General features: G+C 43.6%; 1 protein-coding gene across 1 annotated transcript in view; it reads left to right on the top strand.

Annotated features, from left to right (window-relative positions):
• The window catches only part of PAPPA2 (pappalysin 2), a 350,680-nt gene that overhangs the window by 20,371 nt on the left and 314,357 nt on the right, over positions 1–15,952 (top strand). Inside the window, exon 2 of the mRNA XM_004706814.2 lies at positions 12,079–13,150. Within this exon, the coding sequence (XP_004706871.1) occupies positions 12,079–13,150 (1,072 nt within the window). The remainder of the gene's footprint in view (positions 1–12,078; positions 13,151–15,952) is intronic.

A 15,952-nucleotide genomic window follows, 5' to 3' on the forward strand; every position in this document is an offset into this window, starting at 1 on the left:
ACATTTAAAATTCTCCTTTCTTCTGTTCTGAGTTGTTTCACTCATGCCTTTCCAGCCCACCCCCCACCCCCGTGCTTCTTTTGTTCCGTAGCCGCCATTTACGTCCCATATTATCGTGGGAATCCTGATGGTGCAATGATGAGGAGTTAGACTTCCCTTCAAATCCACCCAGTGACTCTGAGTGAGAACGGGCTGATGGTGTGCTCTTCTAGAGATTACAGCCTAGAAAGCCGCGCGAAGGCAGTTCTATTCTGTGAGTCACAGATCAACATAGTGGCACCTCCATAGCAACAACAACACCACTAGCTAAAAGTGTCTAGGGTGTGCATGTGTGTGTGTGCTTGTCCAGTCTGTGAGTCTGTGTGGCCCACCTCTTCTGAGGTTGTACACACCTTTGGCTTCTTATCTCCTGGCTCACCATTCCAGGGCACTTTGTGCTCTTAGGCAGTTACAAAGCCAAACCTCCCTTTGTTTTCTCTCTCTGCAGATTTGCTTCAGAGGTTCTCAACGTGGGTGTGGGTGGCCTAGAGGTGGGTGTGGGTGGCCGATGGAAAGCTAGAGAAACTCCCCCGCCAGGTTGCTATCATCTTTGCACTTGAAGGGAACTTGGCTAAAATGCAAAGTGAACTGTAAGGAGAGGTTGAAAAAATGGCTGGAAAGGTGTTAGTGAAACTGTTCCCAACCTGTAGGATCATGAGCTGCTGATGGGAATAGGTGTCAGAAGTTCTAAAACAAGCGATCACATTGATGTGAAAGAGGGTAAACAAAGTGGAGACCCAAAAGCTACCTTTAAGTTAATTGGGCAGTCCCTCACAGAAGGGATGGTGTATCCAGTGTGCAGTATAGCACTGATGAAAAACATAACTATACTCTAGTTCTTTAATGTTTCCTCCCTCATGATGGTCTTAGTTTTACCTCATTAGTCTTGTCAGATCTGTGTATGTTCATTTGTATAATTAAGATTGTTTGGTGCATGAAATCCAAGCTAGATAAACTCTTCAGAAACAGCAATGGTAGTAATGATTCCCTGAAGGTATGGGAAGTGAAAGGCGGGAAGGGGGAGAAGGCAGAATTGATAGCAATGATGACTGTATAACCCCTCTCAGGGGGAACAGATACTGGAATTGTAGATGAACGGATACATTGGATGGTGTAAGATATGGTAAAAAATAAAACAATGATATACATTATAATAATAAAGGTTCCTGGGGTTAGGTTAGTGGTGGGAGGAGATAAACAGGAGCTGATATCTAAGAGTTCAAGAAGAAAGAAAATGTTTTGAAACTGATGGTGGCAGCAATTGTGCAATTAGGCTTGATCTAATTGAATTAAGGATTATTATAGTATCTGTAAGAGCTTCCAATAAAATGATTAAAAAAGAAAGAAAGAAACTGTTCCCAGGAGGTTTTTCTCCATTCTGTGCTGTAATTTGTAAAAGGTTTGACTCATAGATAAAAGCTGAGTCTGATTCTGTCTTGCAAGAAAATCATCTAGAATATTGGAAATACCCCTTCCTGGGCTCCTTTTTACACTTTCTCCCACTCCTCGCACTGACAAAGTCCAGTTTGTTTCCAGACTTGCATGGCATTTGGTGAATGATCAAACTCCTTCACCTCTTCAGTCCTGTGTGGCTCCATGTACTCTCTCTGAAGGCTCGGGATGTCAAGTACGTAGTTCTGTAGACAGCAGCAGGTACATGTACTGGGAAATCACAGCCAAAATAGCAACCTGAGAAAGGAGCTCGCCTTGCATCAGGCTAATTTATGTCCATGACCTACCCTGGCCCTATGTTCTGCTCATATTCTTCCTAAAAAGCAACCTGACATAGCATATATATATTTTAACTTATCATAACTGATGACACGGTGTGACTCTTCTGTTTTGTTAACTAGAACTTCCCCTTCCTGGAAAGGGATGGGGCTTCTTGGAGGATCAGGACACTTAGTCCCGACCTGAATCTCTGTAAAAGTTCAAGGAGAACTCTGTTCTGGAGCAATTCCTGGAAGTGGGCTTCTGAGGTCATGCCTGAGCCGAGCAACATTTGCTCTTGGAGCATATCCTCCTCACCTGCCACCTTGACCTGCTCTTAAATGATCTCCTCTGTGAGAGTTTGCCACAGAGAGATGTTTCCTTGAGAGTGGTCATGAAAAGCTCTCAGTAAGTGATTCCACATGTGCTGTGGTCCAACTGTACAGGATCCAAAAAGAAAGAGCTTGTTATGTGTTGATTGGTGAAACACTCAGCAAACATCACACGGAAAGTCAAAGCACCTGCACTTGCAAGAAGAATACTGACTGATCTTGCTTGTGGTCCTCCTGAAGACTGGTAGACAATGCTCTTCCTATCGGCCAAGCCTCTCTTGACTCAGTCTGAAATCAAGAACACACAAGTGCAAGTAAGGAACTAAAAATGAACAATCCCTTTTCCTTGGTTTTGAGGCAAATTCCCAGTTGTGGAAGATAAGCTTTCAAATTGCTTGGTTAAATGACAACAACAATACACAGTAACACAACAAGCCACAGGAAAGAGAGACCATGTTGATGAAGGTGGCCAAAGACTACCTCACGGACAAGGAAAAACATAAGCAAATTTGAAGGGAGGCATTTCAGACAAAGAGAGCAATATGGTATTGTTTGTGTGGTTCGAGACTCCACTTAGAAATGACATAGTTACTGAGAGGAGGATTTTACTTAGGGAAGTATGAAGTTAGGCCAGAGAGAACTGCTGCAAAGCCATAGAAACTTTCATTAAACAGAAATATCAAAACATGAAGTTATTGTTCCTGGCATATCCCAGGTCTGTACACAGTGGAGTGAGATTGCCAGCTCCGTAGTCTTCCTGGAAGAAGTGGTCTTCTTTGACTTATGCTACATCTAAGCAGTGACTTTGGTATCCACAAGGGACGCAAATTGTGCTCCCCTTTAATGTTCTTTGAGTTTGGGAATAAAAAAATAAATCCAAAGAGGCAAGATCAGGGATAAATGGTGGATGGGGTAAGGTTTCCCAGTGAGATTCTCATAAGGCAGTCCTTATTACCATTGAATAATGAGCAGGTGTATTGTCATGATGGGACATTTACCATAAAGGCACACTTACTTAGCCTTTTTCTCACCAATGTAGTTTTCATGGAACTTCTTTATAATAAGCCCGTCTGATAGTCCTGTGTCCTTTGAGCCCATTTACCAAGATGAACCTTCTGGAATCCCATAACTCTTTCTGAGCTGACTGTTATGGCTTGAATTTAACTGATTCAACAGATCTCCTCAAATTCTCTGTTTTGACTAGTTTTCTTTTACTTTTCTTTTTTTGTTTTTTTGATTGGAAGTTTTTAAGGCTCCCTAATGAGATAAAGCAAGTGGATTTCTGAAATAACTTGTCTGTATCCATCTACTGACTGCAGAAACAAGTTTGAATACATCTTATTTGTAATAAACCTGTATGCATATGAGCTGAAACTATAGTAGCAATACTTTGACTTATTCACTGTGTTAGGCCAAGTCAACTAGAGAAACAAATCCAGTGACATTCATATGTATAAGAAAGAGTTTTACATCAAGACATAATTGTATATCAGGAAAACATTCCAGCCCAGTCCAGATAAAGTCCATGAGTCTGAAACTAGTCCATAAATCCCTCTTCAGACTCACGTGGTCACATGTAATGATGCAGAATGCAACAAGATTGCAGGCTGGTGGGTACAAAGTCAAATGGATCCATGGCAGTGGCTGCATCACAGGGCTCTGTAAGTCCCAGAGTGACTTGGAGGGTGAAGACAGAGAGAGTGGGGAGGTTCCCAGGGCCCTCTTTATGAGAAGGCCCCACCCACAAGGAGGCCGTGACATGATTGACAGGCTAAACTTCACTGCTACACTTTTAGATATCAAGTTGACATGAAATTATGTCACTACTACACTCTCCTATAGAACGTAGTATTGGTGTGCATATCTTTCTCAGATAGGAGTTCCCACAAATTTTCCAAAAGGGGTATTTTTGGAGTTTCCATTTATTTGAACACAGCAATAAGTTTGCACACCTCTCCTGGAGCACATATACTCATCCACTTTGTGGAAGAAAGGGTTTAAGAGTCTACTTGATCCCTCTTGTTACCACTCTAAACTGTAAATGTCAAGGGTAGTTGGATTCTGGATAATCTTTAGGAGATTCCATTCACCACTCCACCCCACCCCTCACCCCCGCCTTGTTGTGGACCTTCAATGATCCTGGGACTAATGATAGTTTCTTCCTTATTACACATCTATAATTGCAAGGAGAATGCTGATTACAAGAATGCAAAGAGTAGTAGTGAACATCAACCCCTCTACCTGGTGACAGCAGGGGATTCCATTCTGTCAAAACCAACTGGTAGAGGGTTCTGGTAAGAGAGAAGGGCGACCTTCGGTGGACAGGGATGTGAACAAGTAGAGCAGTTCCATTGGAACAGAGAGAGGTGGGGGCAGCTACTACCTGGACCAGCTGGTCCCTGTTGAATGAAATATATTCTCTTCAGAGTCAGGTCTGGACTCTGCTAGTTACGAACCTCGTGGAGAAATGAAGAGAAAGATGTAGGCCACGGGCTTGGAAGCAAGCTGTCCGTTGCATATTTATCCCATTAGCTTCGATCTCACCTCTCCCGACCTTCATTATCAATGGTGTTTTCTGACAAAAAGCCCTTTTCAGGCTCAGAATCACCAAGACTTTGGTGATGGAGTAAGTGTACGAGGGTCACAGAAAATCCTATGATTAAATTTAATTCAATACTTAGCAAGTCAATACTTGTCAATTTAGGGACTGGCCAACAGGAAACCTTAGCATTGGTACTAGCCAGTTTTTTCGTTTTGCACACTATTTCCAGGTGTGGCTATCCTCCGTTCTATTTTTATTTTATTCTTTTTGAGTGGCAGATCCCAGGTGCCCTCAAGTTGTGGTTTGCCAACAGGTGATAACACTGCACTTTCCAGCCTGTATTGCTCGTCTTTTCCCCAAACAGCAACCTATCAAGATGTGTGTTTGTTTGTGCGTTTATAGTGGAAACAGCATGAGTTTTTCAGTTGAATGGAACTGGTTTTAATTTCTCTCTCTGGCACATGAGATATTTGAGACCATGGATGAGTTGCTTAACTTCTCTGCCCCTCAGTTTTCTCGTGTATAAAGGGAGGATAATACAAGTTAGCTCATACATTTGTGGCAGGTCTTAATAGGGATGCCATATGTTCAGTGTCTGGACATAGTAGAGATTTAATAACGGGTAGTTCAAGGTTCTTTATTTCTTCTTGAAATAAGCAGCCAGTCTCCTGAGTACAGAGCAAACCCCCAAGAAATTGTAAGAAGCAGGATTGCCCCTCCATGGGGGCGGAGGGGGGGGGGCACATAAACAATTCCCCCTTTAAGAAGTTGTTTATAACTCTGTAGAAGTGAGGCTTGCTGCTTTATTTGAATTTTTTTCATAATAATCCAGGGAGACTGTATCCCCAGTTTGACAGAAGTCCCTTCTCCTGAAGGCTAATTGACTCTATTAATTCCAAATGCCAGCAATTCACTGAAAACAAACATTGGATGCAAACTATTTTTGCTGATGCCCCACATGAGTATACTGCTTTACTAAGATACACATGGTCTCTAAATACAAATTTGGGGGTGGGAGCAAGGATTTATTGAACAAGATATACTCTCTTGATGTCCGTTTTCCATCATCGCAAAGCTTAGATTAAATACAAGGCAAGGTAGCTGCAGAAGTTTGACTTTTATAAACATTTACATATAATGGAAGCCAGTTGTAAGCAAGAGATGAAAGAATAGTTCTTAAAGTTTTAAGACAATATGGTCCAAATGTTTGGCTTCAGCACCACCACCGTCTTTTGAGTTACATCATTTGATCTGAGTTTTCTAACCCAAGGGCTATCACAGTTCATTTGGTGTTGAGTGATTTCATAAATCATATTCATGATCTGGTCCCACTGTTCCTCCCAAGAATGTGTCTTTGATGAGTAAACAACAGTTTGCCTCTATCACATGTACATCCAAAGTTATAAAATGTTGCACGAAGTCAGAGTTTCTCTACATATACTGTGTTGGCATGGCTTGCATTGGGCTTTTTTTGTCAGCTTTTGCTCTGCTAGATAGAGAAGAAAAAGAAGTCCCCTAGATGTGGGCATTTATTGTTTTTCTTTTGAAGCCGAATCCTACAAGGAAGCAGGATTGGAGGCCCCACCTGAGAGTTTGTGTGTCCAGCTGTGCAGGCTACTCTGTGATCCAGCTTATGGTTGAAGGGTAACAAAAATCGGAGGTAACCCAAAACAAAACAAACTCCAAACACCCCCCAAACAAATAAAAAGTCCCCAAACAAACAATCCCCTAACGCCTCACACCATCAAGTCAATTCAGTCTCTTAGCAACCCTATGAGACAAGGTAGAACTGCCCCTATGGGTTTCCAAGACTAGATTTTATGGGAGTAGAAAGCCTCATCTTTATCCTGTGCAGTGGCTGGTTTCAAACTGATGCACTGGTGGTTAGCAGCCCCAACAAAGCATAACCACGACCCTTGGAATAGACAGGTTTTATTTCATGGATACAGTGGTTACATGGTGCTCAGGTGAATATCTTAAGGCTCGAATCCCAGAAAGGAGACAATGCTTATTCTTGTTAAATTTTTAAATAGGTGGGTCATCAGCAAAGTAGCTCTGTCTCTTCTAGCTTTCAGAGGAGAAGCAGACCCATGGCAGGTTGCATCTGCCTTCCTTTCCAGTGTTTTCAGAGAGATAGCTGGCTCATACTGTCACATGACACTGACCGTGCACATGGCTCTTCAACGCCATGTGTAGTGACATCATGGTAACATGAAACTGACCACTGTCGGAGCACTTGCCTCACAAAAATTGGCAAAAGCTACAAACCTCTTGTAGAGACTTGGTTGTCAATCATTCACTAGCAGACCAGCGGTTTACTATCGCCTTTGTTCTTCCCCTTTTTACCTGTCCTCAAATTGCTGATCCTTTTGCCAGTTAAAAAATCCAATTGCTGCCAAGTTGACTCTGACTCATGGCTATTCCATGTGTGGGGTCCATGGAAACTTACTCCATCATATCCTCAATGACTGATGTCGCAGGGGCAGATCACCAAGACTCTCTTCCTCTAGGTGGATTCAAAGCTCCAACATTTCTGAGAGCAGTGAAGTGTGTTCCCTGCTTGCACGACCCAATGATTCCCTTCCTTGTCATTGAAGTTTCTCAGCACTTTATATGCTAGGTTCTGTACTAAGGTCTTCTTACCTGTGTTATTTTATTTAAATCTCAACGAAGTTTATTGTGATCGCAGCTTATGGTGGAAGGATACTGAAGAGAACACCTGAGGCAGATAGGTTGCATTTTAAAAGCATAGTGAATGAGGAAACTCGGCTCAGCAAGGCGATGCAACTTTTCTTAAGCCAACACGCTGTGAGTGGAGGAGTGGGAACAGATACTCAGGATTGTGCTCTCTGCCCTAGTATCTGTCTGGTCAAAAACTGTCCTGGCTCAGGCTCATGACAGTTTGGTTCTCTAGCAATCTTTGTGCTCAGCTTGATACCAGAACAGTGTCGTCAACTGTCAAGCAGGCTACTGGTTAGGCTCCTGGCTAACTCACAGGATGGTTTTACAGCTTTGCTTAAATACCAGTACATATGAGGTTGCACGGGAAAGCTCAAGCACTGCATTGAGGAGAAAGATCATGCCCTACTCAGCAGTGAAGGGAAGAATAATCACAAAAAATGACACCACTTCCCAGTGTAGAAGATTCAGCTGAAGGGGGTGTTTGAGATCAATGCAGAGCATGCGGAACTTGATGGACCTCTGGAGGCATCTGCGCATATCTCTAGAGGAAACGGCGGAACTGCAATCTGGCAATGTGTGACTCTTCGGTTCTGGATCTTTCTAACCTTCCAGGAAGGATCCCTGGCAGCACAATAGTTAAATCACTTGACTGTTAACTAAAAAGTTAGTGATTTGAACCCACCAGCCACTCCATGGAAGAGAGGACCTGACCATCTGCACCTGTAAAGATCACAGCCCAGGCAAGCATTCAGGGCAGCTCTACTCTAATCCTATAGGATTGCCGTGTGGTAGAATGGACTGCAGGGCCCACAACGACAACAGCACCCTTCCTAGACAGTCTGACTGGTAGCTGGAGTAGTGGCTCTAGTTTTATAGGCTGATTTGATGGGCAAGTATGTTTAAGGAATGAAATGACTACCAGGCAAGGCAACTCAAGACATTTACTGATTTTAGTTTAGTTTCTGCAATATTATGTCTATATTTTAATAAAGATATACATTTGTTATATGTTTCTTTAGCTTCATTGTAGTTGTTACTAGAATGGACAGTTTTCATTGTTGATGTTTATAAAGTTTATCTTCTGTACTCTACTGAATTCTCCTTAGGTGTCAAATAGCTATTTGAGCACTACGGAATCCCCAACAACTACTACTGGAATTGGCAGTTAGCATGGCTTCACATACATCTCCTGAGCAAGTGCACGAGTGAACTGATCCCGGTATTCTTGTGGCGACCATATCCTTCTTGTGCCACAGCTGTCCGTCTCCAGGCTCTGACGATTTCTAGAAATGCTTTTTAATTGCAATCGAGCCTACCTTGACAGAATAGCATGAAAAAACCCCAGGATGTTTCATGCTACAATTTCTCTGGTGCTTTCAGGATATCAGTCATTTTCCAGTATTTATCAAACTGCCAGGTGTTTCCCTCCATGCAGAATATAGTCTGAGACCCTTGCTGTGTCAGGCAATGCCCACCTTGGCCTGGCACAGATTGATCTTACCCTCTCTGTTAATACCAAACTGCTGGGCACTCTTTCGACCTATTTAGCTCTTCACCCCAGTCTTTGTTCATGCCGTTCCCGATGTGTATCAAGCTTTTCTGTCATTCTCTGGCCTGGCCAACCCTTAGGCATTCATTGAGTTGAGTTGGCCCTTATCTTCTCAGGAAATCCCCTCAGCTCCCGAGTGTTAGGGGTTGAGATGACGCCCCCTACCTTGTGCTTTTCTTCACCTATGCATTGCTGATCTCCTGCTAGACTGAAATCATCTCCTGGGGTTGTCCTCCCTCATTAGGCATGTAAGTCATCAAAAATGCAGACAATCCATTTCTTCTAAAGTTGAGAACAATGTCTCCCTCTGGCCATGCAGTGAGCAATCAAAATGTTCGATGAACAAACTTGGTAGGTTCTAAATGGCATTCATTTTCCCAGGGGAAGCAACGTTGAGTTGAAATGTAAACGCTTTTTGGGTTAGTAGAGTGACCGTCTCAACAGTGACTAAGCACAGTCCTGTAACCACCAGCGGGGAAAGGAGGTTGGGGATTCCAGGTCACAGGGTCAAATTTAGGGCCAATCATAGTTGGCCTGAGCACTGGCTTCAATTCCAGTGTTACTGTGGACTGACTGACTCACCTGAGGGGAGAAGAGGTTTAGATGATTCTCTACATTGGAGGAATCATTTATTACCAGGACTGACCAAAAAGATACAAGAAAGGTAGACATATCTCTTGGCTCTGTTCTCAAACTTTTGAAAACTCTGATGTGATCTTGTGGAACAGGTTGGCACTGATCCCTGTGACTTGCTATCATCCCTACCGTGTTGTGGGGCCACATTTTCTCCCCTTGAAATGGAGTCTTCAGTTGTGGCAAAGGATGTTGACTTACCTGCCAGTCATTTTAAACATGCATTTTGATTGCAATTAATTAAAGAGACTTAATGAATGGTCAGTCTTAGGCAAACAATGTGCTGTATCCCCTAACTGCATCCTGTGTGTTCACTTACTCATAGCAGGCCTCTTTGTCTTTTAACTGCCTCTCATGCCATGAGTGTACTGAATTATAAGCCAGTTTGTACTACTCCTGCATAGAGACCTCAGACAAACCTAGGATGCTCGAGGAGATGTGATTTTACAATAAATGGTTTAAAAGTATTTCAGACAAACTTTCCACTTTTACGTCTGATTTAGCTTACCATTGATAATGATCTCTCTAATTTTCTTCCTCTGGTTGGAAAACACTAAGGCTTCCAATTTCTGTACTCTGTATTTCCATCCACTGAGCAGCAGATTTTTTTTGTTTTTTTCTTTTGTAAGTTTGGGTTATCAGTGATTTTCAACAGGTCCCATTAGAGCCATATATTTGCAAAAGCTCTGAAGGTGGTTCTGATCCCAAGGATGGATGACTTTGGTTCAGAGAATTTGATTTTCTAAATTGACATTTGTTTGTTTATTTGTTTTTACTTAAAGAAGTGTAGAGCAGTGTCTCAGTATCTCTCTACTTGTTTCTTGGAAATGAAGTCTGCGTTGGAAATAGAGCAAATGAAGTGCAGCTGCCTAAGCACCTGTCTGGTGTACATGGCTCAGCACTTGGCTGCTAACTGAGAGATTGGTGGTTCAAACCCACTGAGAGGTGCTTCAGAAGAAAGGTGCAGTGACTGACTCTGGAAAGATCACAACCATTGCCAACTCCACGGAGCAGAGTTCGTCTTAGAGGCCATCAAGAGTTGGAGTCCACTTGATGATAGCTTTAAAAAAAAATCTAAATACTTAGTAGGGTTTCTCACATGCTGTTTAGACATCTTTACTTTGGAATTGTTACTTTGGAAATCATTCATATAGCAATTCTTCTACATACGTGCTACAACTCCCAACTAAAATAGATTAGTGTAATGCTCTTGTATGTGGCTAATAAGTACTGCTTGATATAATTACTACGCCCAAACTCCCTGCCATCGAGTTCTACTGACACACAGAGGCCCTAGAAGACAGGGTAGAACTGCCCCTATGAGTTTCTAAGATGTTCACTCTTTATGGGAGTTGAAAGCCCTGTCTTTCTCCCATGGGGTAGTTGGTGGGTTTGAATTTCTGGCAGCCCAACACATAGCCACTATGCCTCCTGGACTCCTAGGGCTTAGTTGGGAGGAAGAAAAGACCCCACCAGCTGCTTTACAGGAGTAAGGGGTGGGGAGGTTCTCCTCCTGTGAAGAGCTGCAGTCTCAGAAACCCACCAGGGCAGTTGTACTGTCCCATAGGGTCACCGTGAGTCGAATGAACTCCATGGAGGTGAGTTTTTGAATAAGTATTTATCAAAGTAAGTGAATTTCAGGTGGTTCTTATTAGATTTATCTGCTGTTTTGAAAATATACCCATTACAAAAATGTGCAAAGCAATGGTTCTTCACATTTTTAAATACAAAGACCTTAGTATAAAAACCCAAATGCAAAACTGGGGACACCACCATTGCATTGTATCTAGTCACTACCAGGACTTCAAAGTCAAATTTAGGGTGGGCATTCAGGGGCTTTCCTTTGCCTGCAAAAGTTCTGCTCCAGTCACGTGGGGGATATGACTGGCCTTAGAGGAACCGTTCTTCAATCTGTCGTGATGTGACTGGTTTTCCCGGTGAGGTCCATGAGGCAATGCCATTTGCTGGTGCTAGAGAATAGCCACTGTTCTCTGTGGGTGGTGCCTCTGCCCTCCGGATGCAACAAAAAGCATAATGTTACTGTCTTGGCTAAAGGACACCCTGACCCATTTACCTAAGGCAAATCATCGTTTTAACGTTCAGTGGAGAAAAAGGACGTTTGAGGCTGAGGGTAGCCAATCACTGGCTTTTGTACAATCTATGATTGCCCTCATGGCTTCTGAGCAACTGGAAGGGCCCAGGGTCAGTGAGAAGACACTGATTCAAAGGAGACAGCTTGAGGAATATTTGTGAAAAATGAAGAGGGTGATTTTCATGGGACATCCCCTTTCTAGCCACCATTTCTGTCATTCAGAAACACGGGAATGCATTTAAAATGAGCAGAATTTCAAATCACATTCCTTCAAGGGAAAGATGCTGCCAGAACACCCTCAGCGCCCCCTCCAATACAGGCACCTCAGGTGGGATATCTAGATTGGCTACCCACCACCCCCCACCAACCCCAACCCCTGCACCGCCCCTCATACCGTGGAAAACCAGCATTCTTGTTTATTGACGCGGATTTTCTTTTCCCTTTCTCTATCCTTCTTTGCATCTGGCATTTCTCCCCTCGATTTTTCCTTCTTTCCCAGGTGTGTTTGATAACTGCTCCCACACGGCCAATGACAAGGGCTGGGCGCTGGGGATCCGCTCAGGGGAGGACAAGAGAAGGCGAGACGCTCGCTTCTTCTTCTCCCTCCGCACTGACCGCGTGAAGAAAGCCACTGTTGTGATAGGCCACCGCCCTTATCAAGCAGGCACGTGGACACACGTGGTCGCCACTTACAATGGACAGCGGATGGTCCTGTACGTGGATGGGACCCAGGTGGCCAGTAGTTCAGAGCAGTCTGGTCCTCTGAACAGCCCCTTCATGGCGTCGTGCCGCTCGCTGCTCCTGGGGGGTGACAGCTCTGAAGATGGCCACTCTTTCCGCGGACACCTGGGCACACTGACTGTCTGGTCAACAGCGCTCACACACAGTCACCTCCAGCACGGCCACAAGCATCCCAGTGAGTCCGAGGACTTAGGCGCCCTGATCCTGACGGCTAGTTTTGAGCCCCTGGAAGAGCAGTGGACCTCCTTTAGGGACGACAAGCAGCCACGCCGGGAGGCTCTCCAGAGCTTTGAGCAGGCGCCTGAGATTCTGTCGCCGCTGCAGCCACCCCCCTGTGGGAAAACAGCATGTGACAACGTGGAGCTGATCACCCAATACAATGTGCACTGGCCTCTGCGGGGAGAGAAGGTGATACGCTACCAGGTGGTGAACATTTTGGATGACCATGGCCAGAACCCCACTGTGAGCGAGGAGCAGATCGGTCGCCAGCACGAGGCTCTGAACCAGGCCTTCAGCCGCTACAACATCAGCTGGCAGATGAGTGTCCACCGGGTCCACAACTCCACCCTGCGCCACCGGGCTGTGCTTGTGAACTGTGAGCCCAGCAAGATTGGCAATGACCACTGTGACCCGGAGTGTGAGCACCCCCTCACTGGCTATGATGGGGGAGACTGTCGTCTGCAGGGCAGCTGCTACTCCTGGAACCGCAGGGATGGGCTCTGCCACGTGGAATGCAACAACATGCTGAACGACTTCGACGACGGTGACTGCTGCGATCCCGAGGTGGCCAATGTGCACAAGACCTGCTTTGACCCAGACTCGCCCAAGAGGTAAGGGTCCTTGGGTTGGGAGTATCTTACCCAAGAGGTGAGGGTCTCTGGAGGGTGCATTTCTAACCTTGCGTCATTCTTTTGGGCTCAGAGATAAGTGAGGGTTCACACAGATCCCAAGTACATTAACCCTCCCATCAGACAATATTGAATTTTTCTGAAGTAGTGGGTATTGCACCTCAGGGTACAGGAATGACTTGCTGAAGGATTGGGCTGCTAACTTCAAGGTCGGCAGCTTGAAAATACTAGCCTAGCCCCTCCACGCAGAAAGATGAGGTTTCCACTCGCAAAGATTTAGGTCTCTGAAGCCCACAGGGCAGTTCTACTCTGTCCTAGACGGGCCTTATGAGTCGGAATCAACTGGATGGTAGTGAGATTAGTTCTCAGAACTCTCCATCTAGAGGCCAGTCAATTGTGTACGCAGATCTGCACGCAGATCTATCTATACAGTGAACCCTCGTTTATCGCGGTTAATCAGTTCTAGACCCTACCATGATAAATGAAATTCCGCGAAGTAGGATTCCTTATTTGTAAATCAAATATTTTCGTAGTTAGAGCATAGAGGACATGAAAAAACACCCTTTAGTCACCATTACACTCGTATTACCCAATTTATTAAACGAAAAAGGGAAAATACAGTAAAACATTTTGGACGATACAATTATCATTTATTATTTTTTATATTATTTATGGCATCAAGCGTGTACAGTATGAGCCAATCAGTGGCAGTAATGACAGAGCATGCGCTGTTATGCAAAAACCGCGATAGAGTGAAGCCGCGGAAGTCAAAGCGCGAAGTGGCGAGGGTTCACTGTACACAGGAAAATGGGAGGACTTAATTTATCAGCGAAGTCAGAGTGTCTGTAGGCAACAAACAAGGTATACAATGAGAGTAAGCAACCAACACACGCTAACTCTTCCCATAGCCTTAGCTTCTCAGCAGAGTAATACAAAGTCATGAAGAGGCTGCGTATCTGGTGAGCCTCTTGGTGCAATTCCAGCAGCTTTACAAGCACACCCTGTTCTCCAGCTCCCTGCCTAAGAGCCATCTCACCATTTCCTTTAGGCCTGGGATTCCTTTATTCTTACCCCATTAAATGCCATTTTGCACACAACAGTCAGAGGGGTCTTTTCAAAAAGGTAAATCTGATACTTGCCTTTTTAAACAATAAGTGAAAATGCCCCACCTAACTCATAGAACGGTGCTGCACCTGAGCCCAGCATCATCCCCCACCCTACCCCATTGACCTTCCCACCCACACTCAGGACCTTATAAAGCCCAGTCTGGGTTCATTCAATGGTCAGGCATTTTTGTGACTTACATTAGCTACCATATCTGTCTGTTTAGGCTCTGGTTCCTCCTTGATCTTCTCCTTGTGAATTTTCTTTTGTTACTTAAATAGCTGCTTTAATGTCAACTTCAGGGATGGTCTTCCTTGATCACCCAAATTAAAGTAACTACGCAATCACTATTATATCCCTTAACTTTATTCTTCTTTCTAACATGGCCAGTTATGCCATTTTTCTTGTGTATCCATCCATCTATTTGTTTCTCTTTCCCCTGACTTTAGAATATTAGGTCTATGGGATAATTGTGCTAGCCTGGGTCCTTGGGTAATGCAAAGGTTTAACATGCTCATATGCAAAATGAAAAGATGGATGATTGGAATCACCCAGGGGTACCTCAGAAGAAAGGCCTGCTCGCCTATCTGAAAAATCACGCCCTGAAAACCTGATGGACTATAGTTCTACTTTGACAGATGACATGGGTTTCCCAGCGGTCAAGGTATATGTTATGCAATTGTATTTTTGGTTTTTAATTTCTAGTTTGTCAAATAGTACCTGACACATAGTAGTTATCTCATACTTGTTTTAATGATGAATGAATTGTGTGTGTGTGTGTGTGTGTGTGTGTGTGTGTGTGTGTGTGTTTTGGATTCTCATTCTCTGGCTGATACAGGGGTTGGAGGTTGAAGAGGAAGATAAGATCGGAATGAGGTAGGCAGTGGTGTCATGAGGGTTAGTGCCACACAGAGATGGATCTCTGCCTCTACCAGACCATATAGAATCCTTAGCAATTTTTAATCTGTTTTAATCATAGAATAAGATGTGACCAATATAACTGTAAGTTGCTTAAATGCAGTGGCACTTCTTAGGCTTTGTAAATACTAACAACAAAATTGTTTTGTAAAACATTTCTACACTGAATTACATGATTAATTACAATGTTATTAGTAATTGAACAGAAATCTTTTTATTTTTCCTTTTTCTTTAATAATTGCTACTTAATTTTCAAAAAGTTATTGATGTGGTGTATTAATTATCTAGTGCTGTTATTGCAGAAATCATAAATGGATGGCTTTCACAAACTTGAATTGATTCAAGTTGTAGGAGGTTAGAAGTTCAAATTTACTAGGTTTCCTACTCCTGGAGAAGTTTTTCTAGCTCTGTCAGCTCTAGAGGAAGGTCTATTCAATAGCTGGATCCTTGGAAAGCTCCATCTATCTTGGCATGAATCTTCTTGGGGGCTAGGTTCACAGTGAAAGAGCCCCAGCCAAGAGGACCCTGGCTCTTCTTTCTTGGTGGTACTGAGGTCATTCTGATCTCTGCTTGCTTGTTTAACATCATTTATATCTCAGAAGAGATCGACTCAACCTAATTTTGTAGATTATACCCTGATGCATTCACATAAATGCTTCTAATTCATCCTCTTTAATAGCATAGAGGTTAGGATTTTTTCTTTTTTTTAATTAAATAATTTTATTGGGGGCTTATACAATTCTTATCACAATCCATACATCC

This window comes from Echinops telfairi, unplaced genomic scaffold (genome assembly GCF_000313985.2).
Source record: "Echinops telfairi isolate 266 unplaced genomic scaffold, ASM31398v2 ScPeMD7_7424;HRSCAF=8462, whole genome shotgun sequence".
Classification (NCBI taxonomy): Eukaryota; Metazoa; Chordata; class Mammalia; order Afrosoricida; family Tenrecidae; genus Echinops; species Echinops telfairi.